This window comes from Oncorhynchus mykiss, chromosome 25, assembly GCF_013265735.2.
Source record: "Oncorhynchus mykiss isolate Arlee chromosome 25, USDA_OmykA_1.1, whole genome shotgun sequence".
NCBI lineage: Eukaryota > Metazoa > Chordata > Actinopteri > Salmoniformes > Salmonidae > Oncorhynchus > Oncorhynchus mykiss.
In genome coordinates, this window is record NC_048589.1 from 41,575,893 (window position 1) to 41,595,816 (window position 19,924).

The 19,924-nt window shown below is 45.0% G+C and overlaps 1 protein-coding gene across 2 annotated transcripts in view; it reads left to right on the top strand.

The window, feature by feature from the left end:
- LOC110505965 (E3 ubiquitin-protein ligase TRIM9) overlaps nt 1–19,924 on the top strand; it is a 75,425-nt gene that overhangs the window by 28,522 nt on the left and 26,979 nt on the right. Inside the window, exons 2-4 of one of the 2 annotated variants that reach the window (XM_036962969.1) lie at nt 7,414–7,509; nt 8,904–8,960; nt 9,756–9,878. In XM_036962969.1, the coding sequence (XP_036818864.1) occupies nt 7,414–7,509; nt 8,904–8,960; nt 9,756–9,878 (276 nt within the window). The remainder of the gene's footprint in view (nt 1–7,413; nt 7,510–8,903; nt 8,961–9,755; nt 9,879–19,924) is intronic. The other variant, XM_036962970.1, reaches the window with a different exon arrangement.

Sequence of the window (19,924 nt, forward strand, 5' to 3'; positions counted from 1 at the left end):
GGATTTGAACTTGCAACCTTTTGATTACTAGTCCAACACTCTAACCACTAGGCTACCTGCTGGTTACTGGCCCAACTCTCTAACCACTAGGCTACCTGCTGGTTACTTGTCCAACGCTCTAACCACTAGGCTACCTGCTGGTTACTAGTCCAACACTCTAACCACTAGGCTACCTGCTGGTTACTGGCCCAACACTCTAACCACTAGGCTACCTGGTGGTTACTGGCCCAACACTCTAACCACTAGGCTACCTGCTGGTTACTGGCCCAACTCTCTAACCACTAGGCTACCTGCTGGTTACTGGCCCAACACTCTAACCACTAGGCTACCTGCTGGTTACTGGCCCAACTCTCTAACCACTAGGCTACCTGCTGGTTACTTGTCCAACGCTCTAACCACTAGGCTACCTGCTGGTTACTAGTCCAACACTCTAACCACTAGGCTACCTGCTGGTTACTGGCCCAACTCTCTAACCACTAGGCTACCTGCTGGTTACTGGCCCAACTCTCTAACCACTAGGCTACCTGCTGGTTACTGGCCCAACACTCTAACCACTAGGCTACCTGCTGGTTACTGGCCCAACTCTCTAACCACTAGGCTACCTGCTGGTTACTTGTCCAACGCTCTAACCACTAGGCTACCTGCTGGTTACTAGTCCAACACTCTAACCACTAGGCTACCTGCTGGTTACTAGTCCAACGCTCTAACCACTAGGCTACCTGCTGGTTACTAGCCCAACGCTCTAATCACTAGGCTACCTGCTGGTTACTTGTCCAACGCTCTAACCACTAGGCTACCTGCTGGTTACTAGTCCAATGCTCTAACCACTAGGCTACCTGCTGGTTACTAGTCCAACGCTCTAACCACTAGGCTACCTGCTGGTTACTAGTCCAACGCTCTAACCACTAGTCTACCTGCTGGTTACTAGTCCAACTCTCTAACCACTAGGCTACCCTGCCGCCCCAGTTCTTGTACTGACTTTGCTTCCAGAGGCAGTTTGGAACTTGGTAGTGAGCTTGTGTGTTCTTCCACTGAGCCATTGTTGCTCCTAGACAATATTGGCTGGCCAGGCATATAGGCAATATTCTGTGATAATGTATGAGGCCTGCCTGCTGCTGTGATAATGTAGGAGGCCTGCCTACTGCTGTGATAATGTAGGAGGCCTGCTGTGATAATGTAGGAGGCCTGCCTACTGCTGTGATAATGTAGGAGGCCTGTCTACCGCTGTGATAATGTGATGGGCCTGCCTGCTGCTGTGATAATGTAGGAGGCCTGCCAACTGCTGTGATAATGTAGGAGGCCTGCTGTGATAATGTAGGAGGCCTGCTGTGATAATGTAGGAGGCCTGTCTACCGCTGTGATAATGTGATGGGCCTGCCTGCTGCTGTGATAATGTAGGAGGCCTGCCTACTGCTGTGATAATGTATGAGGCCCTGCCTACTGCTGTGATAATGTATGAGGCCTGCCAACTGCTGTGATAATGTATGAGGCCCTGCCTACTGCTGTGATAATGAATGAGGCCTGCCTACTGCTGTGATATTATATGAAGCCTGCACTCTGCTGTGGTAATGTATGAAGCCTGCCTACTGCTATGATAATGTATGAGGCCTGTCTACTGCTATGATAATGAATGAGGTCTGCCTACTGCTATGATCATGTATGAGGCCTGCCTACTGCTATGATCATGTATGAGGCCTGCCTACTGCACAAACCTCATTCCTACAGAACTGTTTTTATTAGATGACTGTTTTAAAACATGCAGTCATGTTTAAAAATCTGAGCGGGTGATCTCGGGCTTGGTTGGTGACCGCTGTTTTTACCTGCAGGCTTTAATTGACGTGTTACCAAATCGGTGCTGCTATACGTAGACATGGCCTGTGACGTCTTTACAAAACCAGTTTTAGTAGTCAAAACACAGAACAATATTTACTCGGCATCACACAATGATTTGACCTGTTTTTGTTTAAGAGCTTGCACGAGGAGTGTGCATGTACTGTAAGTTGCTTACTCACAGACAGATGGATATGACAATATGGAAAACCCCCTCCTGACAATCAAATAAACTGTGTTGGTTTCATCAGATACTGTGGAAAAACCCCTCTAGACAATCAAATAAACTGTGTTGGTTTCATCAGATACTGTGGAAAAACCCCTCTAGACAATCAAATAAACTGTGTTGGTTTCATCAGATACTGTGGAAAAACCCCTCTAGACAATCAAATAAACTGTGTTGGTTTCATCAGATACTGTGGAAAAACCCCTCCTGACAATCAATCAACTGTGTTGGATTCATCAGATACTGTGGAAAACCCCCTCCTGACAATCAATCAACTGTGTTGGATTCATCAGATACTGTGGAAAACCCCCTCCTGACAATCAAATCAACTGTGTTGGTTTCATCAGATACTGTGGAAAAACCCCTCCTGACAATCAATCAACTGTGTTGGATTCATCAGATACTGTGGAAAAACCCCTCCTGACAATCAAATCAACTGTGTTGATTTCATCAGATACTGTGGAAAAACCCCTCCTGACAATCAATCAACTGTGTTGGTTTCATCAGATACTGTGGAAAAACCCCTCCTGACAATCAATCAACTGTGTTGGTTTCATCAGATACTGTGGAAAAACCCCTCCTGACAATCAATCAACTGTGTTGGTTTCATCAGATACTGTGGAAAAACCCCTCCTGACAATCAAATCAACTGTGTTGGATTCATCAGATACTGTGGAAAAACCCCTCCTGACAATCAAATCAACTGTGTTGGATTCATCAGATACTGTGGAAAAACCCCTCCTGACAATCAAATAAACTGTGTTGGTTTCATCAGACACGGTGGAAAACCCCCTCTAGACAATCAAATCAACTGTGTTGGATTCATCAGTGTGACAGAGAGCTTCTGCCGCGTCACTGAGCACCGCAACAGCCACTGTTAACAAGGCGACATACCCCTGATCGACCTTCATTGATTCAGAGAGGACAACGAGACAAGTCTGGGACTGAAACAGAAAATGAGAAGCTAATAAAGGATGGTTGAAAGGGCAGTGTGTGTGTGTGTGTGTGTGTGTGTGTGTGTGTGTGTGTGTGTGTGTGTGTGTGTGTGTGTGTGTGTGTGTGTGTGTGTGTGTGAGTGTGTGTGTGTGTGTATTTCTATGCATGTATGCGAGTGTGTGTGTGAGTGTGTGAGTGTGTGAGTGTGTGTGTGTATGTGTGTGTATTTCTATGCATGTATGCGAGTGTGTGTGTGGGTGTGTGTGTGATAGTCTGAATGAGAGAAAGCTATAGGAGCTGAGAGTGTATAGGGGCAGTGTATAATGATTGACAGGTTCAGTAAGTGGTGTTGGTTGCCTGGTGATTTGCTTTGTGAGGAGCTGCTCTCTCTGAAAAACACCCGATAGAAACTACAGCTCCACTACATCTGACCAGGGTCCATAGTGTTCTGTCTGGGGGTGGGGCCAGGGTCCATAGTGTTCTGTCTGGGGGGGAGGACCAGGGTCCATAGTGTTCTGTCTTGGGGTGGGGCCAGGGACCATAGTGTTCTGTCTGGGGGGGGGGGACCAGGGTCCATAGTGTTCTGTCTGTGGGGGAGGACCTGGGTCCATAGTGTTCTGTCTGGGGGTGGGGCCAGGGTCCATAGTGTTCTGTCTGGGGGGGGGGGGGGACCAGGGTCCATAGTGTTCTGTCTGGGGGTGGGGCCAGGGTCCATAGTGTTCTGTCTGGGGGGGGGGGGGGGGGGGGGACCAGGGTCCATAGTGTTCTGTCTGGGGGTGGGGCCAGGGTCCATAGTGTTCTGTCTGGGGGGCGGGGTGGGGCCAGGGTCCATAGTGTTCTGTCTGTGGGGGAGGACCTGGGTCCATAGTGTTCTGTCTGGGGGTGGGGCCAGGGTCCATAGTGTTCTGTCTGGGGGTGGGGCCAGGGTCCATAGTGTTCTGTCTGGGGTGGGGACCAGGGTCCATAGTGTTCTGTCTGTGGGGGAGGACCTGGGTCCATAGTGTTCTGTCTGGGGGTGGGGCCAGGGTCCATAGTGTTCTGTCTGGGGGGGGGGGGGGGGACCAGGGTCCATAGTGTTCTGTCTGGGGGTGGGGCCAGGGTCCATAGTGTTCTGTCTGGGGGGGGGGGGGGGGGGACCAGGGTCCATAGTGTTCTGTCTGGGGGTGGGGCCAGGGTCCATAGTGTTCTGTCTGGGGGTGGGGCCAGGGTCCATAGTGTTCTGTCTGGGGTGGGGACCAGGGTCCATAGTGTTCTGTCTGGGGGGCGGGGTGGGGCCAGGGTCCATAGTGTTCTGTCTGGGGGTGGGACCAGGGTCCATAGTGTTCTGTCTGGGGGGCGGGGTGGGGCCAGGGTCCATAGTGTTCTGTCTGGGGTGGGGACCAGGGTCCATAGTGTTCTGTCTGGGGGGCAGGGTCCATAGTGTTCTGTCTGGGGGTGGGGCCATCTGTCCGGTACCATCTGTGCCGGCTCCACGCACCAGGTCTCCAGTGCACCTCCACTGTGTTTGTTTGTTATTTAGCCTGCTCAGATTTCATTGTTCATATTCAAGCCATAGCTGATATATTTCATACCATTTCAGCCAAAAACAGTCTATTTAATTGTATATTGTATGTTTTCATGTGTTTTTTTGTTTTGTTTTTTTTGACAGACATTGGTTAATTGATGATTGACAGCCCTCATTTGGCCTGCTAATTCTAGGCAGGTGGTTAACCCTTTACTCTCTTGGGAATTGGCCTGTATGGACTAAATAAATGTATGGACTATATATGAAATGGTTCTTACAGAAGAAACATGAAAATGCAGAACCATGGTAGAAAATGGAAAGGAACGATTAATGTGAAAATGATTAGACCAAAGGTGAAGGGGGAGGAACAGTTCAACAGACTCAAGACTGAATCCAAACAGTTACACTGTTGATTTGTATGGTCCTTTAACGTTTACTGTACTTTTCACCTTATTTGTTGATAAATGAAATCTGAAAATACTCTTGTTGGGTAGGTGAAACACAAGACAAACAAAATACAAAGGTTTGAGTGAGATGACTAAAAGAGTTATAAGTTATTAATAAGGTTTACCTGGAGACGATTGGACCTCTGAAATTAAAATGGACGGGCACTTCCTTCAAAACAAGACATTTGAACTAAACCCTCCCTGAACGCTTGAAAAACAAATCTTCTCTATTCCCAAAATCAAAACAACAACAAAGTATATAGCAGCGAACCTGCCTACCATTTACTAGAGACTTAGATATGCAGTTTTTTAGAAACTGTTCTTCGTCCTGTAAGCATTACATGGCAACGCAGGAATTTCTATAGTGCACAGGGCTGCGAGCCAGAAGGTTGTGGGTTCACAGACCACCGTGGACAAGAATAGGGGTGGAAACATCTCCTTTAGAGTAAACGCATTGCATGAATCTTCTCATTGTATGTGCGGGGTCTGAGAAAACAAATGTCCTTCCATAAACATTTCATGCAATTCTGTATAATGTTTTACATGACTGGAGACCTTAGCAGAATCTTACAAGCTAAGAATGGACAGAGAGATCGGAGTATGGGTTCATCTTGTCATATTTCTCCAATGCCAAATCAGTGTGTCTTGTTTGCAGCGAAACTGTCCCTGTTCGGCAAAGTCATTAAATCTGAGACATCATTAGGAATCTGAGCTTGGTACTTTAAAAAAAAATTAGGCCAATCTGAGTCAAAAAATAGTTTTAAAAAAGTCAAAAAAGAGTTTTAAAAAAGAGTCAAAAAAGAGTTTTAAAAAACATGTATGTTTGCCTGCTCCTCTTCGTCCGTGGCTTTAACCCCAACGAGAGGTCACAAGTGTTTCCCCAAAACATATTTATCTTAAGCTAGCAAAAGGGGGTAGGTCTATGCTTTCTGCCATTTTCTTTAATAAAAAGGTACGCCTATGGCATACCTTCTCATACTCTTCTCAATTCAAGTCTAGGTTTTAACTTATCAGCCCTTCACTGAAACGAAGGTAGGCTATTTAAAGAGTGCATCGTGGGTGGAGAAATTGAGCATCCCTGTGGTACACAGCATCCCTGTTGTTGACTCTAATGCTTCCCACAGTTGTGTCAAGTTGGCTGGATGTCCTTTGGGTGGTGGACCATTCTTGATACACACAGGAAACTGCAGAGCGAGAAAAGACCAGCAGCGTTGTGGTTCTTGACACACTTAAACAGATGCGCTCTGGCACCTAGTACAATACCCCCGTTCAAAGGCACTTAAATATTTTGTCTTGCCCATTCACCCTCTGAATGGCACACATATTGTGTTCTGGAACTGAGGGTTGTGTTCTGGAACTGACGGTTCTGTTCTGAAACTGAGGGTTGTGTTCTGGAACTGACGGTTGTGTTCTGGAACTGAGGGTTGTGTTCTGGAACTGAGGGTTGTGTTCTGGAACTGACGGTTGTGTTCTGGAACTGAGGGTTGTGTTCTGGAACTGACGGTTGTTCTGGAACTGACGGTTCTGGAACTGACGGTTGTTCTGGAACTGAGGGTAGTGTTCTGGAACTGAGGGTTGTGTTCAGGAACTGGGGGTTGTGTTCAGGAACTGGGGGTTGTGTTCTGGAACTGGGGGTTGTGTTCTGGAACTGAGGGTTGTGTTCTGGAACTGAGGGTAGTGTTCTGGAACTGAGGGTTGTGTTCTGGAACTGAGGGTAGTGTTCTGGAACTGGGGGGTGTGTTCTGGAACAGAGGGTTGTGTTCTGGAACTGATGGTTGTGTTCTGGAACTGAGGGTTGTGTTCTGGAACTGAGGGTAGTGTTCTGGAACTGGGGGGTGTGTTCTGGAACAGAGGGTTGTGTTCTGGAACTGGGGGTTGTGTTCTGGAACTGAGGGTTGTGTTCTGGAACTGGGGGTTGTGTTCTGGAACTGGGGGTTGTGTTCTGGAACTGAGGGTTGTGTTCTGGAACTGAGGGCTGTGTTCTGGAACTGAGGGTAGTGTTCTGGCCAGATGAAGCAGAGTCTTCCTCTCACCCTCTCTTCCGCCTCAGTCCTCCTGAAAGATGAAAAGCTCTGTCCCCACTTGGCTGATCTCTAGTCAGTTCACTCAACGGCACACAGCACTCAGGGTTACTGTTAGGAGGTGCGTGTGTGTGTGTGTCAGACCACGCCCTCACTCTACCCCACAACCACCTCCGACCCCCTCCCACCACCAACCTCCGACCACACTCCCCCACCTTTGGCCACCCCCCACCCACCTCTGATCCGATCCCCTCACCCCAACCACCTCTGACCCCTCCCCTCCGCTGACCTCCGACCCCCTACCCCCAACCACCTCTGACCCGCTCACCTTCAACCCCCGCCCCCCCCTCCTCTCAACCACCTTAGTCCAATTGATTGATATATTCATTCATTAATTCATTCACATGGACGTGTCTAATGCTGACCATGTTTCTCTCTTGTCCTCCTCAGGGCCAGCTGTCCCAGGCCCTCAACATCCTGTCTGACAGAGCTACCAAGGCCAAGGAGTTCCTGGTTCAGCTGAGGAACATGGTGCAGCACATCCAGGTACAGTTACACACTCACTGCTCCTCCTGACCTACATCGTCATAGGATACATCCCAAATGGCACCCTATTCCCTATATAGTGCACTACTTTTGATCAGGGCTAAATAGGGCTTTGGTCTAAAGTAGTGCACTATATAGGGAATAGGGATGCCATAGGGCTTTGGTTAAAAGTAGAGCACTATGTAGGGAATAGGGATGCCATAGGGCTCTGATTAAAAGTAGTGCACTATATAGGGAATAGGGATGCCATAGGGCTTTGGTCTAAAGTAGTGCACTATATAGGGAATAGGGATGCCATAGGGCTTTGGTCTAAAGTAGTGCACTATATAGGGAATAGGGTGCCATAGGGCTTTGGTTAAAAGTAGAGCACTATATAGGGAATAGGGATGCCATAGGGCTCTGATTAAAAGTGGTGCACTATATAGGGAATAGGGTGCCATAGGGCTCTGATTAAAAGTAGTGCACTATATAGGGAATAGGGATGCCATTTGGGACGTAGTCACAGTCCCTCCTCCCGCCGTCACAAGCCCCTCCTACACTCTCACCCAGTCATAGCCCCAATCCCCTGTCATTCTTTAGGAACTCCTTAAGGCGTCCGCATGCTTCCCAAACAAAACACTTCGGGAAGACGTTGTGTATATACCATGACAAAACATTTTTGGTTCGTTTTGGACATCAGTAAGGGTAATAAAATAAATCTGGAGGCCGAAGTCGGTGGCCCGAAGTCTACTGGCCTTCGTCGGCGATTGGTCAACAGTAGGGATTCTTCAATAAAGTCTTTGTTGTCATTCAACGAGAGATTACTGCACATTTTTTCATTGAGAAATACTGCAACAAACATCTTAGTTAGATGTGAAATTGCGTGACTAAAATCTCCTCTGCAAAAACGTCCAAATTAATGACAGATTTCTTGAGTTGTCTTAGATGAATTCAGACTATTTTGAAGAAGTGTATACTGGCTACGGCGTCTCAAAATGGACAAACAGTACTAATGCCGTTTTTTCCCCTTGTTTTTCAAGCGAAGGTCTTTCAAGGGAGTATGCGAGCACACTCGGCTTCGGCTCGGCGCCAGCCTGACCGAGGCATGCGGACGCCTTTAGTTCACCAATATGTACAGAACTTTGACAACTGACAACTGTGAACTTTGCCTGAAGTGTTACCACGATACCCAGCAACAGTAGCTATGGTAACACTAGATGTCAAAGACAGAGCGTGGGATGAGGGGGTAGATCATAGAATTACAATGAGTTGGAAGGGTATCCCTATTCCGGTCGATGATGCCATAATAGGTGGACTATATGGCGGCCATTTTGAGTGTCTCCTTTTGGAGCAAAGCATTCAATTTCTCTGGATTAGATCAGATGTCCAAGCTGACCCCTCTTCTTGTCACACAGCCCGCTGATGGTCCAGGGAGACCCTTACTAGTGACATCAGGGTGGGGAACACTGAAGGTGAGAAGGAGGGAGGAGGAGGAGGAGGAGGAGGAGGAGGAATGGAGGAATAGAGTTGGGTTGGGATACAGGAGAACTCCAAACAATACCTGGTGGTTCTACCTTACCTTGATGGAACCAAATTATACGACAACAACATTTACCCTGAGAAGTAGATATCAACAGAATCTCCAGTCTTCTTTCACTACACAACTTCCTTCAGTCTGTTCACCGCAATGAACTTGTTTAAAACTACAAACAGTCTTCAGATAGTAAAATGTAAATAACTGAAGAGACTTCAGATAGTCCCCCCCCCCCCCCACCCCAAAAATGCAAATAGTCTCCCCGTGACAGTTCCTTTCCCAGTAGTCTGCCATCTTGTCCCTGACAGGCAGCATCTGGTCTGCTTCATTTTAAGATTACAGGTGTTTCGATGATCTGGGGCTGTACGAATCAAGTATCTCAGAATATGAGTGCTGATCTGGGATCTGTCCTTATTCATTATGATCTAGGATCTGTTCATATACCCTCATTCATTATGATCTAAAAGGCAAAACTGACCCTAGATCAGCTCTCCTACTCTGAGACGCTTGATAAATACGGCCTCACATTGTCTATGTTTCTGTCAGTTTGCCTGTTTGTTTTTTCAACCGTAGGAATGAAAACATACTTCCTTCCTGTCTGTCATTCCTGTCTTTGTGTTCTTCAAAGTCTATCTACACAGCCTTGTGTCCCAGCTGTCTGACTGTCTGTGTGACTATCTCTCTGTCTGTCTGTCTGTCTGTCTGCCTGTCTGACTGTCTGTCTTTCCTGCAGGAGAACGGCGTGGAGTTCGAAGCCTGTCTGGTGGCGCAGTGTGACGCCCTCATCGACGCCCTGAACCGACGCAAGGCCCAGCTGCTGACCCGCGTCAACAAGGAGCATGAGCACAAGCTGAAGGTGAGACACCATTTTGTGGTGAGACACCATCAAGCCCAGGGGACTTCCTGTCTGCGGGGTAACAATGATAAATAAATGAAGGAATAGTAAACAGGCATAATTATGCATAAATTGAAGATTATGCATAAAATTCCAGAAGTGAAGTGTACACTCCCCGTTAGGGATTTAAAAGCATATGATTGATGTAAGCATTGCCTGGAGTGAGTTTCCACCCTTATTAAATCCATGCAAGAAAGTGTGCGAGGGTACACTTTGCATCTCATTTGACGTTATCACTTCTGCTCGTTGGGTCATCTAGAAACTTCCACCAGTAGTTTTGTGTGGGAGAAGGGGTGGAGACCCAGGTTTTCTTTTGCTTCTCTCAGACCAAAACCATCGACATTCCTGCCTACCAGAGAGTAATGATTAAAACATTGATGAACCAAGGGCCTCCCGGGTGGCGCAGCGGTCTAGGGCACTTTAACACTTTGCTTGCTGTGACACCAGAGATTCTGGGTTCGCGCTCTGTCGCAGCCGGCCGCGACCGCGAGGTCCATGGGGCGACGCACAATTAGCGTTGTCCGGGTTAGGGAGGGTTTGGCCGGTAGGGATGTCCTTGTCTCATCGCGCACCAGCGACTCCTGTGGCGGGCCGGGCGCATTGCACGCTAACCAGGTAGCCAGGTGCACGGTGTTTCCTCCGACACATTGGTGCGGCTGGCTTCCGTGTTGGATGCGCGCTGTGTTAAGAAGCTGTGCGGCTTGGTTGGGTTGTGTTTCGGAGGACGCATGACATTCAGCCTTCGTCTCTCCTGAGCCAAGACTGTAACTACTAACAATTGGATACCATGAAAAGGGGGTAAAATGTACATTTAAAAAAGCATTGAATATGAAACAGACAGAATTAAATATTCAGGTATTTATTTTTCCTGTCTTGTTTGCATATACATTCGTAATGAATCGTCCTCTCAGATGTCAAAGGTTAAAGGTTAAAGCTGTGTTTATCTCAGATCATGTTTGGGGTTATTAAATAACTAGCTTCACTTCCAGAGACATACCTTGGAATGTTAACATGGTAGAGCAGGAGCCTTGTCCCTACTCTACTAGAGAGCTATTCAAACCCATTCTTATTCCTCACACACACACACGCACGCACGCACGCACACACACACACACACACACACACACAGTGTGTTCCTCTCCTCTGGTCCCTGAGAAAGTATCGCTCGGTGTCGCCAGAGGCAACCATCTCCATGATGACCAGGATATAGAGACGTGCAGAGCTTGTTATTGAATGTGTGTGTGTGTGGCTGCTTCTAATGGCATCCTCAGATGGGGCTATGTTTGAGCTCTCTCTTTCTTTCTATCTCTTCATTCTCTGTCTCTGTCTCTCTCTCTCTCTCTTTCTCTCTCTCTCTCTCTCTCTCTCTCTCTGTATCTCGCTCTCTCTCATTCTGTCTCTCTGTCTCATTCTCTCTCTCTCTCTTTCTGTATCTCGCTCTCTCTGTAGCTCTCTCTCATTCTGTCTCTGTCTCATTCTCTCTCTCTTTCTCTCTCTCTCGTTCTGTCTCTTTCTTTCTCTCTCGTTCTCTCTCTCTCTCTCTCATTCTCTCTCATATTCTCTCTCTCATTCTCTCTCTGTCTCATTCTCTCTCTCTCTCTGTATCTCTCTCTCTCTCTCTCTCATTCTGTCTCTCTCTCATTCTCTCTCTCTCTCTCTCTCTCTGTATCTCTCTCTCTCTCTCGTTGTCTCTTTCTCTCTCTATATATATATAATTCTGTCTCTCTCTCGTTCTGCCAGGATAGATGGGGATCTGTGAAAGACACAGAGAGAGGAGGCAGTTAGTTTGTCATGCTGAGGAGTTCAATATATTACATAATTGTATTTCCTTTAATTTGATCTGTCACACACACAGAAACACCACACACACACACACACACATCTATCTCATACCTCATTCGTATCTCTCTGATGTAATTGCTTTGTCACTGCTGCAGCAGTCACTGGCCAGTGCAGTCTGTTTACCAATGAAGTCTACTCATCATGACTTCAGCGTATTGGTATTGACACTCAGAACTGTGGCGGCATTCCAGGACCAGCCTACCTACCCCCTGCTCTACACAGAGAAACAATCAACCTCAACTAGGGCTGTGGTCGTCATGACATTTTGTCAGCTGGTGATTGTCAAGCAAATAACTCACGGTAATCGACCGTTAATTAACATTTAGCATCTCCTGGCTTCCACACAGCCTACCGGCCACTGATGCTGACCTTTGGAACATCAACAGTTTAAAAAGTCTAATAAACCCATGTAATATAGTCTCCCTACACCATCACAATAAATCCATGTAATATAGTCTACACCATCACAATGAATCCATGTAATATAGCCTACACCATCACAATAAATCCATGTAATATAGTCTACACCATCACAATAAATCCATGTAATATAGTCTACACCTTCACAATAAATCCATGTAATATAGTCTACACCTTCACAATAAATCCATGTAATATAGTCTCCACCATCACAATAAATCCATGTAATATAGTCTCCACCATCACAATAAATCCATGTAATATAGTCTACACCATCACAATAAATCCATGTAATATAGTCTACCTACACCATCACAATAAATCCATGTAATATAGTCTACACCATCACAATAAATCCATGTAATATAGTCTACACCTTCACAATAAATCCATGTAATATAGTCTACACCATCACAATAAATCCATGTAATATAGTCTACCTACACCATCACAATAAATCCATGTAATATAGTCTACACCATCACAATGAATCCATGTAATATAGCCTACACCATCACAATGAATCCATGTAATATAGTCTACACCATCACAATAAATCCATGTAATATAGTCTACACCATCACAATAAATCCATGTAATATAGTCTACACCATCACAATAAATCCATGTAATATAGTCTACACCATCACAATAAATCCATGTAATATAGTCTACACCATCACAATAAATCCATGTAATATAGTCTACACCATCACAATAAATCCATGTAATATAGTCTACACCATCACAATGAATCCATGTAATATAGTCTACACCTTCACAATAAATCCATGTAATATAGTCTACCTACACCATCACAATAAATCCATGTAATATAGTCTACACCATCACAATAAATCCATGTAATATAGTCTACCTACACCATCACAATAAATCCATGTAATATAGTCTACACCATCACAATAAATCCATGTAATATAGTCTACACCATCACAATAAATCCATGTAATATAGTCTACACCATCACAATAAATCCATGTAATATAGTCTACACCATCACAATAAATCCATGTAATATAGTCTACACCATCACAATAAATCCATGTAATATAGTCTACACCATCACAATGAATCCATGTAATATAGTCTCCACCATCACAATAAATCCATTATTTATTTTAGACAGGTCTATAATGAAGAAAACGTGGTCTATTTCAGAAGAACAGAATAACATACTCAGAGTTGTCCTGATGTGGCTATGCCATATGGCTGTGGGCTTCACTAGTTCATTTAGCAGACAAGATTTGCTTAGAATTCCGTGGTATTATTCCTATATTAATTTATAGTAGCAAGGATATTTTCTCAGTGATTTGAAGGAGTGCACATGCGGCTGTTCTGTGTTGAGCGCTTAACAAATAAATAGGTAGATGTTTAATAATAATATGTTATAATGCTTAATTTAGAGTTATTAATGTAGCTTTATTTGTTCTACAAACGTTGGGCTATATGTTTTGATTTTTAATACGTTCTAATGATGCATGATGAGACTAATGATGATTTGAAAAAACGTTGCATGAAAGGCATGAGCTCTGCTTTGTTTTTTTTTGTGTGTGCAGGCTGTACACACTTCATCAGTCTCTCGTTCACAATTTGACAAGCACTTGATAATGCCTCGAATTCCCCCTTTGTGTGGCCATAATCCCCCTAAAAAAATTGGTGCCTTTTGTGGCCAGTGGCCGTTGTACCCTTGGGCTGAATATAATAATTATAATTCCTTTCTCCCGTGTCGAAGCACCTCTCACTCACATGGCTCTCAGTCATATGACCGGAACGTTCTCACAGGCTACAAGTGAAGACGCAACTGCACGCATCCTTATCCTTATTCCGAGGCGCATATTGAAGATATCGTCAACCAACAAGATGTCTAGGCCTAACAAACAGCAAAAAAACACTAGCCTATGTCAATCTACTATCCCCCACAGTACAAAACTTGACCTATTCTGTGTGAGAAATAAATATTCCAAACATAGTCTGGGACAGTTGTGGGATGCGATAGATCCCATATTCAAACAACCAATCAAACCACTAGCATCAAACAACCAATCAAACCACTAGCATCAAACAACCAATCAAACCACTAGCATCAAACAACCAATCAAACCACTAGCATCAAACAACCAATCAAACCACTAGCATCAAACAACCAATCAAACCACTAGCATCAAACAACCAATCAAACCACTAGCATCAAACAACCAATCAAACCACTAGCATCAAACAACCAATCAAACCACTAGCATCAAACAACCAATCAAACCACTAGCATCAAACAACCAATCAAAAAGGGTGTTTTAACCAATGAGCCTGACGCAACAGATGAAAACGTTTTGCTTAAAATGTTGATAAACTAGGGCCTCCCGGGTGGCGCAGTGGTTAAGGGCGCTGTACTGCAGCGCCAGCTGTGCCATCAGAGACTCAGACCAGGCTCTGTCGTAACCGGCCGCGACCGGGAGGTCCGTGGGGCGACGCACAATTGGCCTAGCGTCGTCCGGGTTAGGGAGGGTTTGGCCGGTAGGGATGTCCTTGTCTCATCACGCACCAGCGACTCCTGTGGCGGGCCGGGCGCAGTGCGCGCTAACCAAGGTTGCCAGGTGCACGGTGTTTCCTCCAACACACGCTTCCGGATTGGATGCGCGCTGTGTTAAGAAGCAGTTGGGTTGTGTATCGGAGGACGCGTGACTTTCAACCTTCGTCTCTCCCGAGCCCGTACGGGAGTTGTAGTGACAAGACAAGAGAGTAGCTACTAAACAATTGGACACCACGAAATTGGGGAGAAAACGGGGTCAAAAAAATCACAAAAATAAATAAATAAATGTTGATAAACTATTAGATTATTTCTTCACATTGTAAGCGCATTGTAAGCGCAGCAATGTGCACACGGCAGTAAGTGTGAATGTTTGGCAGGTTGAAAGTCTGTGATCTAGTGTCTTTAGTCTGTGATCTGTCTTTAGTCGGTGATCTAGTGTCTTTAGTGATCTAGGGTTAGTATCCTTAGGCTATGATCTAGGGTTAGTGTCCTTAGTCTGTGATCTAGTGTCTTTAGTCGGTGATCTAGTGTCTTTAGTCTGTGATCTAGTGTCTTTAGTCTGTGATCTAGGGTTAGTATCCTTAGGCTATGATCTAGGGTTAGTGTCCTTAGGCTATGATCTAGGGTTAATGTCCGTAGTCTGTGATCTAGTGTCCTTAGTCTGTGATCTAGGGTTAGTGTCCTTAGTCTGTGATCTAGTGTCTTTAGTCTGTGATCTAGTGTCCTTAGTCTGTGATCTAGAGTTTGTGTCCTTAGTCTGTAATCTAGAGTTAGTGTCCTTAGTCTGTGATCTAATGTCCTTAGTCTGTGATCTAGAGTTAGTGTCCTTAGTCTGTGATCTAGTGTCCTTAGTCTGTGATCTAGAGTTAGTGTCCTTAGTCTGTGATCTAGAGTTAGTGTCCTTAGTCTGTGATCTAGAGTTAGTGTCCTTAGTCTGTGATCTAGTGTCCTTGGTCTGTGATTTAGAGTCCTTAGTCTGTGATCTAGTGTCCTTAGTCTGTGATCTAAAGTTAGTCCTTAGTCTGTAATCTAGAGTTAGTGTCCTTAGTCTGTGATCTAGAGTTAGTGGCTTTAGTCTGTAATCTAGAGTTAGTGTCCTTAGTCTGTGATCTAGTGTCCTTAGTCTGTGACCTAGTGTCCTTAGTCTGTGATCTAGAGTTAGTGTCCTTAGTCTGTAATCTAGAGTTAGTGTCCTTAGTCTGTGATCTAGAGTTAGTGTCTTTAGTCTGTAATCTAGAGTTAGTGTCCTTAGTCTGTGATCTAGTGTCCTTAGTCTGTGATCTAGTGTCCTTAGTCTGTGATCTAGAGTTAGTGTCCTTAGTCTGTGATCTAGTGTCCTTAGTCTGTGATCTAGTGTCCTTAGTCTGTGATCTAGAGTTAGTTTCCTTAGTCTGTGATCTAGAGTTAGTGTCCTTAGTCTGTGATCTAGTGTCCTTAGTCTGTGATCTAGAGTTAGTTTCCTTAGTCTGTGATCTAGAGTTAGTGTCCTTAGTCTGTGATCTAGTGTCCTTAGTCTGTGATCTAGAGTTAGTGTCCTTAGTCTGTAATCTAGAGTTAGTGTCCTTAGTCTGTGATCTAGAGTCCTTAGTCTGTGATCTAGTGTTTTTAGTCTGTGATCTAGTGTCCTTAGTCTGTGCTCTAGACCTAGTGTCCTTAGTCTGTAATCTAGAGTTAGTGTCCTTAGTTTGTGATCTAGAGTTAGTGTCCTTAGTCTGTAATCTAGAGTTAGTGTCCTTAGTCTGTGATCTAGTGTCCTTAGTCTGTGATCTAGAGTTAGTGTCCTTAGTCTGTGATCTAGAGTTAGTGTCCTTAGTCTGTGATCTAGTGTCCTTAGTCTGTGATCTAAAGTTAGTGTCCTTAGTCTGTAATCTAGAGTTAGTGTCCTTAGTGTGTGATCTAGAGTTAGTGTCCTTAGTCTGTAATCTAGAGTTAGTGTCCTTAGTCTGTGATCTAGAGTTAGTGTCCTTAGTCTGTGATCTAGAGTTAGTGTCCTTAGTCTGTGATCTAGTGTCCTTGGTCTGTGATCTAGAGTCCTTAGTCTGTGATCTAGTGTCCTTAGTCTGTGATCTAGTGTCCTTAGTCTGTGATCTAGTGTCCTTAGTCTGTGATCTAGAGTTAGTCCTTATTCTGTGATCTAGTGTCCTTAGTCTGTGATCTAGTGTCCTTAGTCTGTGATCTAGTGTCCTTAGTCTGTGACCTAGTGTCCTTAGTCTGTGATCTAGTGTCCTTAGTCTGTGATCTTGTGTCCTTAGTCTGTCATCTAGTGTCCTTAGTCTGTGATCTAGAGTCCTTAGTCTGTGATCTAGTGTCCTTAGTCTGTGATCTAGTGTCCTTAGTCTGTGATCTAGTGTCCTTAGTCTGTGATCTAGTGTCCTTAGTCTGTGATCTAGAGTTAGTCCTTAGTCTGTGATCTAGAGTCCTTAGTCTGTGATCTAGAGTCCTTAGTCTGTGACCTAGTGTCCTTAGTCTGTGATCTAGTGTCCTTAGTCTATGATCTAGTGTTCTTAGTCTGTGATCTAGAGTCCTTAGTCTGTGATCTAGTGTCCTTAGTCTGTGATCTAGTGTCCTTAGTCTGTGACCTAGTGTCCTTAGTCTGTGACCTAGTGTCCTTAGTCTGTGATCTAGTGTCCTTAGTCTGTGATCTAGTGTCCTTAGTCTGTGACCTAGTGTCCTTAGTCTGTGACCTAGTGTCCTTAGTCTGTGACCTAGTGTCCTTAGTCTGTGATCTAGTGTCCTTAGTCTGTGACCTAGTGTCCTTAGTCTGTGACCTAGTGTCCTTAGTCTGTGACCTAGTGTCCTTAGTCTGTGACCTAGTGTCCTTAGTCTGTGATCTAGTGTCCTTAGTCTGTGATCTAGTGTCCTTAGTCTGTGACCTAGTGTCCTTAGTCTGTGATCTAGTGTCCTTAGTCTGAGATCTAGTGTCCTTAGTCTGTGATCTAGTGTCCTTAGTCTGTGATCTAGTGTCCTTAGTCTGTGATCTAGTGTCCTTAGTCTGTGATCTAGAGTTAGTCCTTAGTCTGTGATCTAGAGTCCTTAGTCTGTGATCTAGAGTCCTTAGTCTGTGACCTAGTGTCCTTAGTCTGTGATCTAGTGTCCTTAGTCTATGATCTAGTGTTCTTAGTCTGTGATCTAGAGTCCTTAGTCTGTGATCTAGTGTCCTTAGTCTGTGATCTAGTGTCCTTAGTCTGTGACCTAGTGTCCTTAGTCTGTGACCTAGTGTCCTTAGTCTGTGATCTAGTGTCCTTAGTCTGTGATCTAGTGTCCTTAGTCTGTGACCTAGTGTCCTTAGTCTGTGACCTAGTGTCCTTAGTCTGTGACCTAGTGTCCTTAGTCTGTGATCTAGTGTCCTTAGTCTGTGACCTAGTGTCCTTAGTCTGTGACCTAGTGTCCTTAGTCTGTGACCTAGTGTCCTTAGTCTGTGACCTAGTGTCCTTAGTCTGTGATCTAGTGTCCTTAGTCTGTGATCTAGTGTCCTTAGTCTGTGACCTAGTGTCCTTAGTCTGTGATCTAGTGTCCTTAGTCTGAGATCTAGTGTCCTTAGTCTGTGATCTAGTGTCCTTAGTCTGTGATCTAGTGTCCTTAGTCTGAGATCTAGTGTCCTTAGTCTGTGACCTAGTGTCCTTAGTCTGTGATCTAGTGTCCTTAGTCTGTGACCTAGTGTCCTTAGTCTGTGATCTAGTGTCCTTAGTCTGTGACCTAGTGTCCTTAGTCTGTGACCTAGTGTCCTTAGTCTGTGACCTAGTGTCCTTAGTCTGTGACCTAGTGTCCTTAGTCTGTGATCTAGTGTCCTTAGTCTGTGATCTAGTGTCCTTAGTCTGAGATCTAGTGTCCTTAGTCTGTGACCTAGTGTCCTTAGTCTGTGATCTAGTGTCCTTAGTCTGTGATCTAGTGTCCTTAGTCTGAGATCTAGTGTCCTTAGTCTGTGACCTAGTGTCCTTAGTCTGTGATCTAGTGTCCTTAGTCTGTGACCTAGTGTCCTTAGTCTGTGATCTAGTGTCCTTAGTCTGTGATCTAGTGTCCTTAGTCTGTGACCTAGTGTCCTTAGTCTGTGATCTAGTGTCCTTAGTCTGTGACCTAGTGTCCTTAGTCTATGATCTAGTGTCCTTAGTCTGTGATCTAGTGTCCTTAGTCTGTGACCTAGTGTCCTTAGTCTGTGATCTAGTGTCCTTAGTCTGAGATCTAGTGTCCTTAGTCTGTGACCTAGTGTCCTTAGTCTGTGACCTAGTGTCCTTAGTCTGTGACCTAGTGTCCTTAGTCTGTGACCTAGAGTTAGTCCTTAGTCTGTGATCTAGTGTCCTTAGTCTGTGACCTAGTGTCCTTAGTCTGTGATCTAGTGTCCTTAGTCTGTGATCTAGTGTCCTTAGTCTGAGATCTAGTGTCCTTAGTCTGTGACCTAGTGTCCTTAGTCTGTGATCTAGTGTCCTTAGTCTGTGACCTAGTGTCCTTAGTCTGTGATCTAGTGTCCTTAGTCTGTGATCTAGAGTCCTTAGTCTGTGACCTAGTGTCCTTAGTCTGTGATCTAGTGTCCTTAGTCTGTGATCTAGAGTTAGTCCTTAGTCTGTGATCTAGAGTCCTTAGTCTGTGACCTAGTGTCCTTAGTCTGTGATCTAGTGTCCTTAGTCTGTGACCTAGTGTCCTTAGTCTGTGATCTAGTGTCCTTAGTCTGTGATCTAGAGTCCTTAGTCTGTGACCTAGTGTCCTTAGTCTGTGACCTAGTGTCCTTAGTCTGTGATCTAGAGTCCTTAGTCTGTGACCTAGTGTCCTTAGTCTGTGACCTAGTGTCCTTAGTCTGTGATCTAGTGTCCTTAGTCTGTGACCTAGTGTCCTTAGTCTGTGATCTAGTGTCCTTAGTCTGTGACCTAGTGTCCTTAGTCTGTGATCTAGTGTCCTTAGTCTGTGACCTAGTGTCCTTAGTCTGTGATCTAGTGTCCTTAGTCTGTGATCTAGTGTCCTTAGTCTGTGACCTAGTGTCCTTAGTCTGTGATCTAGTGTCCTTAGTCTGTGACCTAGTGTCCTTAGTCTGTGATCTAGAGTCCTTAGTCTGTGACCTAGTGTCCTTAGTCTGTGACCTAGTGTCCTTAGTCTGTGATCTAGTGTCCTTAGTCTGTGATCTAGTGTCCTTAGTCTGTGACCTAGTGTCCTTAGTCTGTGATCTAGTGTCCTTAGTCTGTGATCTAGTGTCCTTAGTCTGTGACCT